At 45.3% G+C, this 19,643-nt stretch overlaps 1 protein-coding gene across 1 annotated transcript in view; it reads right to left on the bottom strand.

Annotated features, from left to right (window-relative positions):
- LOC126285407 (mucin-17) overlaps positions 1–19,082 on the bottom strand; it is a 326,011-nt gene extending 306,929 nt beyond the window's left edge. Inside the window, exon 1 of the mRNA XM_049984757.1 lies at positions 18,901–19,082. Coding sequence (XP_049840714.1) covers positions 18,901–18,930 — 30 coding nt within the window. The 5' untranslated portion in view covers positions 18,931–19,082. The remainder of the gene's footprint in view (positions 1–18,900) is intronic.
- Positions 19,083–19,643: the final 561 nt, after the last annotated feature.

Genomic DNA, 19,643 nt, shown 5'->3' on the forward strand with positions numbered 1-19,643 from the left:
TGCCTAACACGATGTAGCAAAGCCTCTGAGATTAAAAAACAGCTTCCGATCGTCTCAGTATGGATGAATAAAAGTCCCGTTTGGATTTCAAGAGAGTCTTGTACCATTCTTCCTGAGAAACTGACACCAATTCAGGTACCGATGATGGAGTAGGATAGATCTCACTCTCCCTTCTCTCCAAAGCAGACCACAAAGGTTCAATAATATTCAGACCTGGGGACGGTGGTGGCCACTGGAGTTGTGACAATTCATCCTCGTGCCCAGAAAACCAGTCCTGGACGATTCGAGCTGTATGAACAGGAACCCTGCCGTCTTGAATTGGGGGAGAAACACTGTATCATGGGATGGACTGATCAACCACAATGTGCTCAAAATAATCCCATGCTGTAATACGCTCCACGAAATATCATAATATACAGGTTGAAAAGTATTTAAACCGACAAACTCGTGGAGGTTGTAGGCGACTTCATAACAAATATTTTTCCCTAATGTCATTTTTTCCTATGAGGATTTTTTAAACCGGTGGAGGCCGTATTACGCTCTTCAGTTGTAGGCAACTGCTGTCCATCAGTGTAGTAGTGCATTGTCTTTGTTTACTAATGGAGCGATACACCTGGAGTGAGTACACTGATATGGCTGGTGCGTACTATATCCTAATCGGCGTATCCCGCATCATACGACCTTTGCTGCTGTGTACCAACGTCTGCATGAGACCGGGTCATTTAGCATATTACCTAGACAGGGACGCCGTCGCACTGTAAGAACGCTGCAATTCGAGGAAGCTGTCTTGAAGCATATGGAGCGGTATCCTTCAATGAGCACTCGCGCAATTGCACGAAACATGGGGATGAATCAGACGAATGTAACAACAATCCTTCGAGAGCAATTGTTACGTCCATTTCACTTACAGCGTGTCCACAACCTGGAACCAGCTGATTATCCATCCAGAGCACAGTTTTCGCAGTGGTACCTGGAACAGTGTGAAATGCATCCTACCTTTCCATCCTCTGTATTTTTTACCGATGAAGCAACGTTCGGATGTGGTGGAGTCTTCAACATGCACAATTCGCATACTGGGAGTGAGGCTAAGCCACAGGTCACAGTTACTAGCGCTCATCAAGTGCGTTTCATCGTTAATGTGTGGGTCGATGATGTTGGGGACTGTTAAATTGGCTGTATCTGCTACCTAGGCCATTAAACGGAAGGCACTATTACAATTTTCTCGCCAGAGTATTGCCAGAATTGCTGGAAGACGTCCCGCTCCCTACAAGACAACCCATGTGGTTCCAACATAACGGGGCGCCGGCACATTTTAGTAATCGTGTGGGTCGATTCCTGGACCGACGGTTCTCAGAAACGTGGATTAGCAGATGTGGTCCTGTACCATTGCCTCCTCGATCTCCAGATATGTACCCTCTGGACTTTTTTGTGTAGAGAGAGATGCGCAACCTTGTTTACGCAACTCCTGTTGCATCAGAAGAGGATCTGGTTGCCCGGATAGTAGCAGCAGCAGGAACAATTCAGGATACTCCTGGGGTTTTTGAACGTGTCAGACAAAACATGATCCGACGGTGTAACCTTTGTTTACGTATCAATGGAGGCATTTTTGAAAATGTACTGTAACTGAAATTGGGTTGTGTTAATGTGTTGTCTCTTGGTCATAAAAAATGGAAAAGTGTTTGTTGGTTTAATTAATTTGCCGCCAGAGAAATCTTCCTCTACCGGTTTAAATACTCCTCATAGGAAAAAATTGCATTAGGGAAAAATATTTGTTTTGATATCACCTACAACCTCCCAGAGCTTGACGGATTAAATAGTTTTCACCCTGTAGAAGATATCAATCGAATTGTTTTCGAATGTAAACTGTTAGCAAACCAGCAAACTGATGTTATACTACAGTTGTCATATATCATCAACCATTACCAACTAATGTAACAGCTCTCCTTCACATGAATATATTAATTTTGATATCATGTACACTGTAATCTGGCCCTTAGGACAAAAGTAATTTTTTCAAGTGTAAGTGAGCCGGAAAGATAGCGACAGGTGAAGCGTGCGGTGTGGCGGCGCAGGTGCAACAGCTGTCGCGGGCAGGTTGCGCTTTCGGGCGCAGCAGAGCGGAGGACACGACGCTCCACCAACCAAGCGCTGACGGCCTTGCGGCTGCCGCAACACCAGCAGAAACAGCAACACCCACAGCCAGGCGTCTAGTCTCAACAAGCAGCCGGGTCCCAACCTTCTGCACGTAGCCAGAGTGGCCATGCGGTGATACACTACTGGCCATTAAAACTGCTACACCAAGAAGATATGAATATGATAAACGGGTATTCATTGGACAAATATATTATGCTAGAACTGACATGTGATTACATTTTCACACAATTTGGGTTCATAGACCCTGAGAAATCAGTACCTAGAACAGCCACCTCTGGCCTTGATACGCCTGGACATTGAGTCAGAGCTTCGATGGCGTATACAGGTACAGTTGCATATGCAGCTTCAACGCGATACCACAGTCCATCTAGAATAATGACTGGCGTATTGTGACGAGCCAGTTGCTCGGCCACCATTTACCAGACGTTTTCAATTGGTGGGAGATCTGGAGAATGTGCTGACAGGGCAGTAGTCGAACATTTTCTGTATGCAGAAAGGCTCGTACAGGACCTGCAACATGCGGTCGTGCATTATCCTGCTCTGTTAGAATATTGCTGCGCGGTGTGGGATCCTTACCAGGTGGGATTGACGGAGGACATCGAAAGGGTGCAAAAAAGGGCAGCTCGTTTTGTATTATCACGTTATAGGGGAGAGAGTGCGGCAGATATGATACACGAGTTGGGATGGAAGTCATTAAAGCATAGACGTTTTTCGTCGCGGCGAGACCTTTTTACGAAATTTCAGTCACCAACTTTCTCTTCCGAATGCGAAAATATTTTGTTGAGCCCAACCTACATAGGTAGGAATGATCATCAAAATAAAATAAGAGAAATCATAGCTCGAACAGAAAGGTTTAGGTGTTCGTTTTTCCCGCTCGCTGTTCGGGAGTGGAATAGTAGAGAGATAGTATGATTGTGGTTCGATGAACCCTCTGCCAAGCACTTAAATGTGAATTGCAGAGTAGTCATGTAGATGTAGATGTAAATGTAGGGTTTCGCAGGGATCGAATGAAGGGTAGAGACACGGATCGTAACACAACTGAAATGTAAAGTCCACTGTTCAAAGTGCCGTCAATGCGAACAAGAGGTGACCGAGACGTGTAACCAATGGCACCCCATACCATCACGCCGGACGATACACCAGTATGGCGCTGACGAATACACGCTTCCAATGTGCGTTCACCGCGATGTCGCCAAACACGTATGCCACCATCATGATGCTGTAAACAGAAACTGGATCATCCGAAAAAATGACGTTTTAGTATTCGTGCACCCAAGTTCGTCGTTGAGTACACCATCGCAGGCGCTCCTGTCTGTGACTCAGCGTCAAGGGTAACCGCAGCCATGGTCTCCGAGCTGATAGTCCATGCTGCTGCAAACGTCGTCGAACTGTTCGTGCAGATGGTTGTTGTCTGGCAAACTTCCCCATCTGTTGACTCAGGGATCGAGACGTGGCTGCACAATCCGTTACAGGCATGCGACTGCTAGTGACACGAGGCCGTTGGGATCCAGCATGGCATTCCGGATTACCCTCCTGAACCCACCGATTCCATATTCTGCTAACAGCCCTTTGATCTCGACCAACGCGAGCAGCAATGTCGCGATACGATTAACCGCAATGGCGATTCGCTACAATCCGACCTTTATCAAAGTCGGGAACTTGATGGTACGCATTTCTCCTCCTTACACGAGGCATCGCAATAACGTTTCACCGGGCAACGCCGGTCAACTACTGTTTGTGTATGAGAAATCAGTTGCAAACTTTTCTCATGTCAGCACGTTGTAGGTGTCGCCACTGGCACCAACCTTGTGTGAATACTCCGGAAAGCTAATCATTTGCATATCACAGCAACTTCATCCTGGCGGTTAAACTTCGCGTCTGTAGCACATCTTCGTGGTGTAGCAATTTTAATGGCCAGTAGTGTATATGAGGGCAATTCGTCGGAAGGAAGTTTAGAAAGCTCTAGTAAGCGACACGCTGCAGGTTCAGGGCAGATCATCCGCTATTTTAACGCTTTGCCGTCCTCACATCTCGTGCAAATTTATTCTCTTGGCGCCGGCAGCGCTAATTCCGATTACTTGGCTTGTCGCCGGCCGCTTAACACCTTTCCGTTGATGGCAAGCTTCAAACACATTTACTTTTGCGCGCTTTAATTTTTCCGGAAATCCTCTATTTTGCCGTATCGTTCCACAAACTCTAATTTTCTTTTCAAGGAACTTCTCTGCAAGTTCTACACTGTATACTAACTATTCATACAGAGCTGACGCCACCTTCTATAAGAAGGTGTCAATAGTTCCATCACTGTTTTTGCTGAAGGTCGTGGCTCTGAGCACTATGGGACTTAACATCTATGGTCGTCAGTACCCTAGAACTTAGAACTACTTAAACCTAAATAATCTAAGGACAGCACACAACACCCAGTCATCACGAGGCAGAGAAAATCCCTGACCCCGCCGGGAATCGAACCCGGGAACCCAGGCGTGGGAAGAGAGAACGCTACCGCACGACCACGAGATGCGGACTGAAGGTCGTCCAGCGCCGGAATATATTTTGAATGAGGAAATGTATCCCGTACTCGAATCACACAGCATCCGAAGGAGTATCCCATATTTCGTAATTTTCGACGAATTGTAAACATTAAAATTTAAGCCGGCCGAGGTGGCCGAGCGGCTCTAGGCGCTACAGTCTGGAACCACGCGATCGCTACGGTCGCAGGTTCGAATCCTGCCTCGGGCATGGATGTGTGCGATGTCCTTTGGATAGTTAGGTTTAAGTAGTTCCAAGTTATAGGGGACTGATGATTTCAGAAGTTAACTCCCATAGTGCTCAGAGCAATTTGCACCATTTTAAAATTTAAATGTCCACGCCACGGTATCATTCCTTCGTTAACTGACATGTTTTGAATTATATTAAACGTTTCTTTAAACTTTTTGGAAAAATAATCCATTACGATATGCACTTATATCGGTGTGTCTATCAACGGATTCGTTGACCAGTAATCATCGATCCTTCTTTTTTTTTTACAATTCGCATAAGGATAGCAACCCCAAACCATTTTATAACTTCGGGTCCCGCAACGTCGATAAATTAAGCATTTTTCTTATCCAGTTTCCTTCTATTGCAATTTTGACTGTAGTACTCGTTGGTTTCGTTGCTAATATATTCAAATAGATCGTCCCCAATAAATAATTCTACGATATCCACGACGCTCTGTGTATCTTTGGGAAATATGTGTGGACCCGGAGATCCTTCAAATTTATTATTGGTCCTCAGTAAATCATAGTCTGTCTTCTTCGTCTGATTCATGCGAATCAGTTGGCAACCGTAGCCGAATTATTCTTGACCGTATTCCACTATTTTCCTATGATTCTGCTTCAGTTTCATTTTTTTGATATCCAGTGTCTTCTTCGCAATCGGCCATGTCGCCCGGAACGTTAGACAAGACGTCTGCGCATTCATCATAAATAATCGTACCGTACCGTCTCTTTCGTCTGCCATGATGAAAGTGCACATATAAAAACAAAAAAACTTGTTGACGTGTGTAACTTATTGTTACCTAAACAAAGCACCAACAGAATGAAAAAGATACTAACGTGCTGTCACCGGCCACTGTGCGATACTATAGTCACGACATCACTATGGTGTCGCCGGTCGGCAAAGTTTTATTCAAAAACCAGTCGTTCAAGCGTCTAGAATAGATAAGATAATGTTACATGCCAACTATTCAAAAGTTAAGATCGTCAGTATGAATGTCCACCGTCACTCCAAGAAGTTATCAGACTGATTTTATTCTTAGCGCATAAGCGACGTCAGCGCTGTAACAACGCTGGTGGCTTGAATTAACAACTGCAAACAAGGATGTGGACTGGAGCAGTAAGTTGTGAGCAGGCAGTGTTAAGTAAAGGACATGCACCTGCAGTCTCTCATCATTGTTGTGCAACAAATCGTGCTGGAGCAACGAACTGAACATCTCTAAATCAAGTGTTCATAACACTCTCCAGAATACGATATTCCACTGGCTGTGTTATTCTGAATTCGATGTAAAGTTCCTTTGGACGTTCAGAATAACACAGGCACTGCAATATCGTATTTATCCGCCGACACAAGGCAAGCGTCTTCCATCTAAAATGTCTCACTTGTACGGGAATGTGCATAATGGATGTACGAGTACAGGCTACAGACCGATAGTTAACGACATAATCGTCAGTCGTGAGTCGTGCACGGATAGCCAAATGGTAAGACGACCGCCGCGCGGGATTAGCCGATCGGTCTCAGGCGCTGCAGTCATGGACTGTGCGGCTGATCCCGGCGGAGGTTCGAGTCCTCCCTCGGGCGTGGGTGTGTGTGTTTGTCCTTAGGATAATTTAGGTTAAGTAGTGTGTAAGCTTAGAGACTGATGACCTTAGCAGTTAAGCCCCATAAGACTTCACACACATTTGAACATTTTTGGTAAGGAGACCTCTCGTGGAAAATCCGGGTTCGAGTCCCGAACCAACACAAATTTTCATTGTTGTCATTCCATTCTACAGCTGATGGTTGTCCATATTCGCAATTTCAAATTCATTTAATGTAACTCTTCAGAATGATTGAAAAGAAAAATCTATACAAAGTTTGTCCCGGACACCTTGAACCCCGACTATATATACGGTGTTTACTAGCAACTTTTTGTTATTAAAAGTAACCGACATTGTTCGGCGGTCAATATCTGATCATTACGAGAGAATCGTAAATAAGCTGTCCTGTAACGTACCATTTTGTATCTCGCAAAGCCCTTAGAAAACTCGGTCGGAGGTTCGAATTCTGCATCGGGCATGGGTGTGTGTGATGTCGTTAGGTTAGTTAGGTTTAAGTAGTTCTAAGTTCTGGGGGACTGATGACCTCACATGTTAGGTTTCATAGTGTTCAGAGCCATTTGCACCTTAGAAACTTAAAGAATAACAAAAAAATCGCTCTGATCACTATGGGACTTAACATCTATGGTCATCAGTCCCCTAGAACTTAGAACTACTTAAATCTAACTAACCTAAGGACATCACACAACACCCAATCATCACGAGGCAGAGAAAATCCCTGACCCCGCCGGAAATCGAACCCGGGAACCAGGGCGTGGGAAGCGAGAACGCTACCGCACGACCACGAGCTGCGGTCATTCAATAACAAATGTGATGTCATTTTTTTTAGATATTGTCCATTTTTACGGCAATAAATACACAACCTGTTGCAAAAACTATGTTTCAAATCTATATGAACGCTAGTATTCACACTCATCCGATATCGCATTTTGAAGTGTCGCTTGCTGGCCGCTTGGGGCGCTGACATCACTACGATCAACAAAAACGAGATGGTGCGTCGTATGTGATACGTTAAAGTTAGACTGTGGTGTAGATGTAGACGTAGATATATTAACTCGTTCGAGATATATTTGGTGGCGATTGTCCTACCTACCACACCTGTAAAAGGTGTTTCAAGTAAATCGACTGTGAAGCTGCATTACTGGGACACATGGGCGGTTTCGCAGGAAGGCGTATCCCAAAATCGCGAAACAAGAGGCGATTCCGCAGGCGGGTTTTAGAGAGCTAAGGTGCCGTAAGTGTCCGCCCATCGTCGTTTTGCGACTTTCATCGCCCCGTCCCCCGCTTTCTCCCCCCTTGTGATCGACCCGAGTTCCCGACTGGCGATACGGCGCCACGGTCTTTGGCCGCTACACGACGCCCGCCGACAGCCGCCCGTATCGCTCCCTTTCTACCGTCACGTACGCGAGCAGGCAACTGGCACGTATTACACTCACGCGTGATCACAGCTTCGACCGCCGCCGTGAAAACGTCCATCTCGCGGTACCAGGTGGTCTGCTTTCTCGTATGGCTAACGAGTGAGTGGTCCGTCTCAGTTTTTTACACACCGTAGCCAGCACTCAGAATATTACAGTTCGAAACTTCTTTTGTATGCAGAAACATTACTAGTATCGGATTCCGTTTTATACACAGCACCGAAATATCAAAATGAATAACAACGGCTATCCGAATGAAGATTAAACGGAAAAATTCTGAAGATTCGTAATTCCGATAGTAGTTTTCGTGTTTCTTCAGCTAGGTTCGAAGGCTACGTGCACCTCTATACTTCACAAGCCCTATTATGTTGGTGGAGGACAGTTTGTGTACCTCTATCGCTTCTGGCTTTTACTCTTCCAGTTGTGAATAGAACAGGGGAAGAACGATTGCTGGTAAATTTCCGGGTCATCTCTAATCTCCCTAATCTTGTCATCGCAACGGTCTCCTAACGAGGTGTACAAGTATATAGAAGGGATCTTCTCTGTTACCTCTTACGATCCTATCTGAAAGTGGTCCTAAATCGACGCGCATTATTGATGTATTGCTCGATCGTGGGTTATGTACGCTACCTCCTACGAGGGCAGACTGTACTTCTACATCTACATGGGTACTCTGCAAATCACATTTAAGTGCCTGGCAGTGGGTTCATCGAAGCACCTTCACAATTCTCCATTATTCCAATCTCGTACAGCGCGCGGAAAGAATGAACACCTATATCTTCCCGTACGAGCTCTGATTTCCCTTATTTTATCGTGGTGATCCTTCCTCTATATGTAGGTCGGTGTCAACAAAATATTTTCGCATTCGGAGGAGAAAGTTGGTGATTGGAATTCCGTGAGAAGATTCCGTCGTAACGAAAAACGCCTTTCTTTTAATAATTTCCAGTCCAAATCCTACACCATTTCTGTGACACTCTCTCCCATATTTCGCGATAATACAAAACGTGCTGCCTTTCTTTGAACTTTTTCGATGTACTCCGTCAGTCCTATCCCTGTAAGGATCCCACACCGCGCAGCAGTATTCTAAAAAGACGACGGACAAGCGTAGTGTAGGCAGTCTCCTTAGTAGGTCTGTTACATTTTCTAAGTGCCCTGCCAATAAAATGCAGCCTTTGGTTAGCCTTCCCCACAACATTTTCTATGTGTTCTTTCGAATTTAAGTTGTTCTTAATTGTAATACCTAGGTATTTGGTTGAATTTACGGCTTTTAGTCCGCAGCTCGTGGTCTTGCGGTAGCGTTCTCGCTTCCCGCGCACGGGGTCCCAGGTTCGATTCCCGGCGGGGTCAGGGATTTTTCCTGTCTCGTGATGACTGGATGTTGTCGTGTCGTCTTCATCATCATCATTCATCCCCATCACGGTCGGAGGAAGGCAATGGCAAACCACCTCCGCTAGGACCTCGCCTAGTACAGCGGTGCGGGTCTCCCGCATCGTCCCGTACGCTCCTCGGAGCATGAGGCCTCATCATCATCAGATTAGACTGATTTATCGTGTGGACGAAGTTTAACGACTTCCTGACGATTCTTCCAATGGATCTCAGTCTGCCGTCTGAATTTTTTGTAATTAATGGTCGTTAAACTTTAAATCGTTCCGTGTGTAGTTTTTCCCCGTTTGTCCTTCCCGTTTCTCTACGGTGTCGGCAGTGTTAAATCCGATTTAGCGGTGTTAGTGGCATCAGTTCGCGGGGATACCCTCCCTTATATCATCATTCAACACGGGAAGGAATCTGTCTACCACATTATCTGCGTCTAGTGTAGATCTCACGTTCAAGAGTGACACATCTTCCAGGAGTCTGCGTACTGTGTAGCTCAGGCGGAACATCGTGCTAACCCAGTATTTGCCTAATGCCATGTGGGAAACCGCCTAAAAACCACATCGTGGACGGTAAGCTCGTCAGGATTCGTCGTTAATCCGCGATGACTCGATTCTGGGGTCGTCCGTCTCCCTGCGTCTTGCAAGAGAGCCCGTCAGCGCTCTCGACTATCCGTGGGGAGGAGGGGGGAGGGGGAAATCAAACTGCGCCGTAATCATATTACCAGACATTCGATGGAGTGGCCACTACCGGTGCTTGTTCGATAATCATGTAATCATGCAATAATGGGTCTTCACGCTTAATCATGCGCAGTACGTTACATTTGTTCATGTTGAGAGTCATGTAACACTTTTTGAAGGATAACATTTCTGCTTTTTAATGTAGTTAAACAGTAGATGCCTGTGAAAGACGAAATTATTCCAATATGCAATAGCCGCGAGTGAAAATCTGCACCAAGGCCGGGAATCGAATCCAGGTCTCCTGCTTACCAGGTAGTTGTGTTGGGCACAGCGGTTCACACAACAGCACGGATTCTCCAGGCACGCCTCCTCCTCAATTCAGATTTTCACCACTGTCACAGCCTATTTTAAATTCCCTCTTACACACGAACATTCGGCGTATACGTAAAACCATATCTTAATGAAACCAGCAAAGTCTCTGAAGTTGTGTCATTTCATCTACCCGCTGTTGTCAGTGTTACTGAATGATTTCACCAAGCTAGACTTGGTATAATTACCTTGTCGTGGAGTGAAGCTCTGTAACTCCCTTCCCCATCTCATCTCCAGGAACACACCTTGTTTTAATATTATACGCGCGTAGCCCCTGTCGTATATAAAGACAATGGCGAAATCAACATGGGCACCGCGTAATTAATCGAAGATTGTGGCTGTGGACATATCAGTGGTCATTATTAGAAGAAGTCTAACGTCTTTTACTTTACGTGATTGGGATATCTACGAACAACTATAACAGATTGGAAGTCCATATGTAAAATACAAAAGGTAGAATCCATAGGAGGTTTTCATCATTGTACCAGCATGCTAAACATACTAAAATACGTCAGCATAAGGACTGAGATGTAAATACATATGGTGTGCTCAACGTCTTAAAATCAAATGCTATTTTATTGGCAATAATACCGCCCATAATCACAGTAAGGACTGGCGATCGATCCAGGGATAAGCAAATCGAATCCTACAGTAGAGAGTAATTTTTACGAACAATAGCTCGACTAGATCGGAGATAATGTCGAGGAAGGGAGCAAGTAGCGACGCACAGGATGATAAAATATCGTGTAGCTGTGTCTTGGTTTAAATATTAATTCAGCCGAGGGGTCTCACAACGTCAGAGATTATATACAGCTGAAGGTGAACTTAACTACTCGAACACTGTGTTCAGTTTGGCGGCCATTTTGGTAGATGTAAAGTGCAGTGAGCCACATGTCGTCACCAAGTTACATCCACCTAGCTTCTTCATTTTGGTTCATAACCACATAAAAGCGAAGCCTTCTTGTGCAAACACTCGTTAGTCAGCTTCGTGATAAAGGTAGACACTGATGGACCAAACATCAAGACCACTGCACAACACAATACTGAATAGCGCCTGATGGCGTTGCGGGTACGCCACGCCGTGAGGAAAGTGTATGAGGGGGAATGAGACGAATAGGGAGTGACGCTAGCGACAATGCGTGCCGCAAATGAGGAAATCCACTGACAGAAGCAACTTTGACAAAGGGCAGATTGTTATGTCCCGGCACCTGGGAACGAACATGTCTGAAAGGGCGAAGCTGGTAGGCTGTTACCGTGCTACTGCAGTGAGCATCTACGAAAAGTAGCTGAACGACGGCGATAACTACGAACGGGCGACGAGCTGTTGGACGTCCAAACCTCGTCACAGAACTTGGAGGACGTAGGTTTATCTTCTACAGAGAGCAAGACAGGCCGAAATCTATAACAGATCCTACGACAGACAACAATGCTGACTTAGGCACAAGTGTTTCTGAAACACATGGTTCAACGTACACTGTTGAACCTCAATCGCTGCAGCAGACCCAACGGGATCGTCAATTACGTGTACTGTTGGCACGGGATCATCGAATTTGGACCGTGGATCAATGGAAGCGTGTCACATGGTTGGATGACTCACGTTTCTTTTTACACCTGGACGATTGTTGTGCCCAGATACACTATGTGATCAAAAGTATCCGGACACCCTCCAAAACATACGTTTTTCATATTAGGTCCATTGTGATGCCACCTACTGCCAGGTACTCCATATCAGCGACCTCAGTAGACATTAGGCATCGTGAGAGAGCAGTGTAAGGCGCTCCGCGGAACTCGCGGGTCAGGTGATTGGGTGTCACTTGTATCATACGTCTACACGCGAGATTTCCACACGCCTAAACATCCATAGGTCCACTGTTTCAGATGGATAGCGAAGTCGAAGCTTGAAGCGACACGTACAGCACAAAAGCGTACAGGCCGACCTCGTCTGTTGACTGATAGAGACCGCCGACAGTTGCAGAGAGTCGTAATGTGTAATAGGCAAACGTAGGAATTCCAAACTGCATCAGAATCCACTGCAAGTAATATGACAGTTAGGCGGGAGGTGAGAAAAACTTGGATTTCATGGTCGAGCGGCTGCTCATAAACCTCACATCATGCCGCTAAATGCCAAACCACCCATAGCTTGGTGTAAGGAGCGTAAACGTTGGACGATTGAACAGTGGAAAAACGTTGTGTGGAGTGACGAATCACGGAACACAATGTGACGAGCTGACGACAGGGTGTGGGTATGGCGAATACCCGGTGAACGTTATCTGCCAGCGCGTGTAGTGCGAACAGTACATTTCGGAGGCGGTGGTATTATGATGTGGTCATGTTTCTCATGGAGGGGGCTTGCACCCGTTGTTTTACGTGACACTATCACAGCAAAGGCCTACATTAATGTTTTAAGCACCTTTTTGCATCCCACTGTTGAACAGCAATTCGGATATGGCATTTGCATCTTTCAACACCATCGAGCATCTGTTATTAATGCACGGCCTGTGGCGGAGTGGTTACACGACAGTAACATCCCTGTAATGGACTGGCCTGCGCAGAGTCCTGATCTGAATCCTATAGAACACCTTTCGGATGTTTTGGAACGCCGACTTCGCGAGAAGATTCACCGACCGACATCGATACCTCTCCTCACTGCAACACTCCGTGAAGAATGGGCTGTCATTCCCTAAGAAACATTTCAGCACCTGATTGAACATATGCGCGCGAGTGTGGAAGCTGTCATCAAGGCTAAGGGTGGTCCAACACACATGAAATTGCAGCATTACCGATGGAGGGCGCCACGAACAAGTAAGTCATTTTGAGCCAGGTGACCGCATACTTGTGATCACGTAGTGTATGTCGTCTTCGAGGCGAATGCTAGCATGCTGATGACATGCACAGCACCACGAACGCGGGCCAGTAGGATCAGTACTATGAAATGGATGACATTCACCTGAACTTCATGGGTCGGCAAGACTCAACAGAAGAGCAACGCCTCTGAACATGTCTAGCGCTGTTCTGGACGAAAGGTTAGGAGCAGAAGAGTTTAGTGGACTCCGACTTTATACTCCGGTACTATACAATTTTTGTGGACACTCTATATCTAGATTTGCGCTATACCAAAACTACAGTTCAGTAGTTTTGGTGCACTACATAAATGATGTAGTAAATGGTAGAATTACTGGTAGTATTGGTAGCTCTGGTAGGGAAAGAAACATAAATGAATGTGCAAGAGAGAAACTGCCAGCTGACGACTCCTCTCTTCTCGTTCGTTTGTTTGTTTGTTTATTTTGCACACAATTAGAACCATATTTCATTGTGTATTTTATATCCTTACAGAATATAAATTACATTTTTTGAAATATTAAAAATTAGTTGTTCGCGAAAGTCCTGCGCTTTTACGTAACCAAAGGACTGCCTTTTGATGCAAGTACAGTTTACATGCATAAACATAAAAACGTATATACTTATAGTTTATTTTGTACTCAATTAAACTTTCATCATTATGAAGAAAAGCGAGAATTTCCTGTTACTGCTAAATACGGTAGTTATTTATGGATAACAGAAACATGTTTTATGTAAGTTCGACGAATTATTGAAGCGATGTTTGATATACTACTGTTTTACGTTTTTCTTCAATTTCTCCTTTTTTTGAGATTTTTCTCTCTAGCGCTATATGATAAATTTATTTTTATTTTTAATGACGTCTCCGTTTTACGTTACAAATCAGCAATTTTCGAATAAAACCTGAATTAAACATTGACTATTTCAATTTTGTTATAATGCTGCTTATTTTTAAGTAAGAGACACGAGGATAACTATGTGGAATAAAACTGTTCCGGAGGTTACATGGCCTTCTATATATCCTCATTCAGTTTGTAGACGCTTCACTGTCTCAGAATTCTAGGGGAATCTAGTAAGGCACTTCATTGCATACCTAAAGAAAGCGATCGATATGAGGTAACGTTCAATAAGTATGCAACACACCTAACGTAGAGGTAACACGAGTACGACGTTAACTGATCAAGGCTACTAGATAAACTACCGTAGGCTATACTTGCTTTTGATCGTCTACGGCAGCCGATTGTATTTTTAAAATTCTGCTTACATCCCTTCATGCTTCATGCCTCCCACGACGACGCTGGCATCTTCAGTAGGGTAACAGTCTGCGTCACAAAGATAGGATATTATTACAGTGGACTGAGTAGCTTGATTGTCGACTTACGTTCATATCATGCCTACAATATCCACGTGATCTGATCCCACTGGAACACACCTGGGACGCAACAGGCCGCCATCTCTGCGCTCACATATCGTTGATCTATAATTCAGGGGAATTGCTTGACCTGTGCTTAGACATCTGGTGCCACATATACCCGGAACTCTACCAGGCACTTATCAAATCCATGCCGCGCAGAATGGCTAATGTATTCAGATCTAAAGGTGGGCCAAGACGCTAGTACGTTGGTGCTCATAACGTTTTGTTTCATTAGTGTGTGTATCAGGCATATCAAACAGACCGGAATACCGCTATTACAAACCTCTTACATTTAGATATGATCAAGTGTCTACCATCACTAGATTCTTCTCAACAGCTCTTGATTAGTGTGTAACTGACCTTCCCATGTCTGCGCAAATAAATCGTTAAATTACATTTTTTTTACTTTCAAATCGAAATAACTTAATATCTTTAGCAGTGCGACATATCGTAGATGTCTGAAAGAGTGAACCAAGTAAGAACATTCCCCGCACGCACTTCATCCCTTCCTTCAAAGCATTGCAGCTCGTCTCGGTTTGTTCTGACCTATCATAGACCTCTAATATGCTAATAAACAATAAAACTAGAAAAGGTTTTTGGCACACATAAATAATAACAGCAGCTGCTGCTTTATATAACTTATTTATCGGTTTTGCATGTATACGCGCAATGATAAAGAATACACGTTCCTGAAGGTTACAGCCTTCTTCTCATCAGGCTCCTCAAGAGATGCGCTACAAACTCCTAAAACAGGTTTAAACTAATGAGGGCACTTGGCAGACGATTTAAAACTATCTGCAGCTCGTACCTGATATAACTTATTTATTGGTTTCACATGTAGCTGCGCAGCCGTAAGAAACGTCGACTCGCTTCAGCGTGACGCTGCCTTTTCTCCGAAAGTCGATATTTATATAAGCAGCCGGTTGCTTACACAACGCGATCTACTGGCACTCAGTCAACAATTGCCACAAAAACTGCTGTGGCCGTGGACAATTAATTCCTCCCGAAAGTTGCCTGAAAAATTTGGTGCAAATTTTAAAGCAGTCACAAAGTTATTGTTCTACGCGGTTCTACAGAGAGAGACGTCGGGAATAAATCTACACCATAGGCGGCCGGGGTGGCCGAGCGGTTCTGGGCGCTACAGTCTGGAACCGCGAGACCGCTTCGGTTGCAGGTTCCAATCCTGCCTCGGGCATGGATGTGTGTGACGTCCTTAGGTTAGTTAGGTTTAATTAGTTCTAAGTTCTAGGGGACTGATGACAGAAGTTAAGTCGCACAGAGCTCAGACCCATTTGAACCAAATCTACATCTACATCTACAACTACATGGATACTCTGCAATTCACACTTAAATGCCTGACAGAGGGTTCATCGAACCATATTTTCATACCCTTCTCTACCATTCCACTCTCGAATGGCGCGTGGGAAAAAGGAACCCCTAAATCTTTCCGTTCGAGCTCTGATTTCTCTTATTTTATTATGATGATAATTTCTACCTACTTAGGTGGGTGTCAACAAAATATTTTCGCATTCGGAAGATAAAGTTGGTGATTGAAATTTCGTAAATAGATCTCGCCGCAAAGAAAACCGCCTTTGTTTCAGTGACTGCCACCCCAACGCGCGTATCATATCAGTGACTCTCTCACCCCTATTGCACAATAACACGAAACGAACTGCCTTTCTTTGCACTTTCTCGATGTCCTCCGTCAATCCTACCTGGTAAGGATCCCACACCGCGCAGCAATATTCCAGCAGAGGACGGACAACTGTAATGTAGGTTGCCTCTTTAGTGGGTTTGTCGCATCTTCTAAGTCTTCTGCCAACAAAGCGCAGTCCTTGTTTCGCCTTCCCCACAATATTATCTATGTGGTCTTTCCAGTTTACGTTCCTCTTAATTGTAATTCCTAGGCATTTAGTCGAATTGACAGCCCTTAAAATTGCGGGTTTTATCGTATACCTAAAATTTATCGGATTTCTTTTAGTACCCATGTGGATGACCTCCCACTTTTCTTTGTTTAGTGCCAATTGCCACTTTTCGCACCATACAGAAATTTTCTCTATATAATTTTGTAATTGGAATTGATGGTCTGATTTTACTAAATCACATTTTACTAAAACTTCCTGTCAGATTAAAACTGTGTGCCCGAGCGAGACTCGAACTCGAAACCTTTGCCTTTCGCGGGCAAGTGCTCTACCATCTGAGCTACCCAAGCACGACTCACGCCCCGTCCTCACAGCTTCATTTCTGCCAGTACCTCGTCTCCTACTTTCCAAACTTCACAGAAGGTCTCCTGCGAACCTTGCTCCTGCGAACCTTGCTTCTGTAAAGTTTGGAAGGTAGGAAAGAAAGTACTGGCAGAAGTGAAGCTGTGAGGACGGGGCGTGAGACCTGCTTGGGTAGCTCAGATTGTAGAGCACTTGCCCGCGAAAGGCAAAGGTCCCGAGTTCGAGTCTCGGTCGGGCACACAGTTTTAATCTGACAGGAAGTTTCATATCAGCGCACACTCCGCTGCAGAGTGAAAATCTCATTCTGGCACATTTTACTAAATAACATTGATATGAGCAGAAATAATGGCTGCTACCGTAATTCTGTTCCCGTTCGCCGCGTCGGATTAGCCGAGCGGTCTGAGGCGCTGCAGTCACGGACTGTGCGGCTGGTCCCGGCGGAGGTTCGAGTCCTCCCTCGGGCATGGGTGTTTGTGTTTGTCCTTAGGATAATTGAGGTTAAGTAGTGTGTAAGCTTAGGGACTGATGAGCTTAGCCGTTAAGCCCCATAAGATCCAGTTGAACTTACGAGGGCTTAGGGGAGTGCAGTAGTTGGCATAGCACTTATCAGCCCCATCCGTGAAACAAATCAGTAACAGCTTGCACTGTACGTGCTTGAGCATTGTTATGCAAAATGATGGTCAGGTTCTGCACAAAGTGTATTCACTTCCGTTACTAAGCTGGTCGTTGGTTGTGTTCCAAAAATGAACAGAACAGAGACAGAAGTGATTACACTTTCTGCAGGACGTGACCATCATTTTGTATAACAATTCTCAAGCACATACAGTGCAAGCTGTTACTGATTTGTTTGACTGATAAGGCTGCTAAGTGCTATACGACCTACTGCACTAGCCTGATTTAAGCACTCATAAGCTCAACTCGGTTTCTAAACTGAAGGAAACACTTCACCGCATTCGCTTCAGAACTGCTACAAACTCGACAGGCAATAGACCGCGCCGCTCGAACTGTGAACAAAACTGGTACTGCTAAGAGTATCCCACGACTTCCACATCGCTCGCAACGGGTTTTACACAATGGTTCAAATGGCTCTGAGCACTATGGGACTCAACATCTGAGGTCATCAATCCCCTACAACTTAGAACTACTTAAACCTAACTAAACTAAGGACATCACACACATCCATTCCCGAGGCAGGATTCGAACCTGCGACCGTAACAGTCACGCGGTTCCGGACTGAAGTGCCTAGAACTGCACAGCCACAGCGGCCGGCTATACACAATGCTGGTGACTACTTTGAAGATCAGTGAAGCTTTGAAACACGTATCTATTTTGTACGAGCTGTTGTAAGTAGGCTATTTAGGCTTTTATGTTGGTAACGCCACGTAGCCCTCTGCATGAAAATCACTGACTGTGCTGTGTGAAGGCTGTGGTTGGTTTGCATTGTTGGAGTATATGCTATTGTAGTGTTGGGCAGTTGGCTGTTAACAGCGCTTGGCGTTGCGCAGTTGGAGGTGAGCCGCCAGCAGTGGTGGATGTGGGGAGAGAAATGGCGGAGTTTTGAGAGCGGATGATCTGGACGTGTGTCCATCAGAGACAGTAAATTTGAAAGACTGGATGTCATGAACTGTTATATATATTATGACTTTTGAACACTATTTAGGTAAATACATTGTTTGTTCTCCATCAAAATCTTTCATTTGCTAACTATGCCTATTAGTAGGTAGTGCCTTCAGTAGTTTGAATCTTTTATTTAGCTGGCAGTAGTGGCGCTCGTTGTATTGCAGTAGTTCGAGTAACGAAGATTTTTGTGAGGTAAGTGATTTGTGAAAGGTATAGGTTAATGTTAGTCAGTGCCATTCTATTGTAGGGATTATTGAAAGTCAGATTGCGTTGCACTGAAAGTATTGTGTGTCACTTTAGTGTTAATCAGAATAGGTAAAGAGCGAAATGTCTGAGTACGTTCAGTTCTGCTCAGATGTTTGAAACTCAAATAATGTAAGAGGTTTATCAGCACAGTAATTCGCTAATTTTTTTAAGGCGACTATTAAAGTTACAACCCTGGTATTTGGTAGTGTCGCTTACCTGGAAGAGCAGGTAGCCGCTCTCGTACATCCAGAACTCAGAGGCGGAGGCCGGGGGCGGTTGTGGAGGCGGAGGCGGCGGCGGCTGCCCCAGGGCGGGCAGCTTGTGCAGCTGGATGGCCAGGCAGCGCTGCAGCAGCAGCGGCCGCCGGCCCACCCCCACGGCCGCCCCCGCAGCCACCGCCCCCGCGACGCCACCCCCGGGCCCCCGCGGGCCTCGCCCGCCGCTCATCGGCCGGCCGGTCGCCGGCGTCCAGCCGCCGCCTCCTGCAACACAACACACACCGTTACTCGATCTAAACGAGAACTCGTAGCGCCAGCAACCGCCTACTAGCAATAGACAAACTTCTACGAGAGGCGTTCAGTGTGTAATGCTAAACATTTTCCTGAAAGCAGGTCGGTTTTATTTAGTATTCCAATACCCACTCTTCTGGCTGGAAAACCCTATTCGTCAACATAATCTCCGTTCAATGCGACGGGCTTACGCCACCTATCTGTAAGGGCCTATCTGCTTGCTTGGTACAAGTCAACTGGTCGACGTAGCAGCCAAAGTCTTGTTGCATCAACAACCTCCCAGTCATCCACGTATGGCTTTCCACGGAGTGCATCCTTCGTTGGGCCAAACTCCTCTCTTGTTATGGTCTTCTGTTGGGCGAAGAGAAACCCAGTGAGCACATCTACATCTCCTTGATTACTCTGCTATTCACAATAAAGGGCCTGGCAGAGGGTTCAATGAACCACCTT

Source organism: Schistocerca gregaria, chromosome 8, assembly GCF_023897955.1.
Source record: "Schistocerca gregaria isolate iqSchGreg1 chromosome 8, iqSchGreg1.2, whole genome shotgun sequence".
Taxonomy (NCBI): domain Eukaryota; kingdom Metazoa; phylum Arthropoda; class Insecta; order Orthoptera; family Acrididae; genus Schistocerca; species Schistocerca gregaria.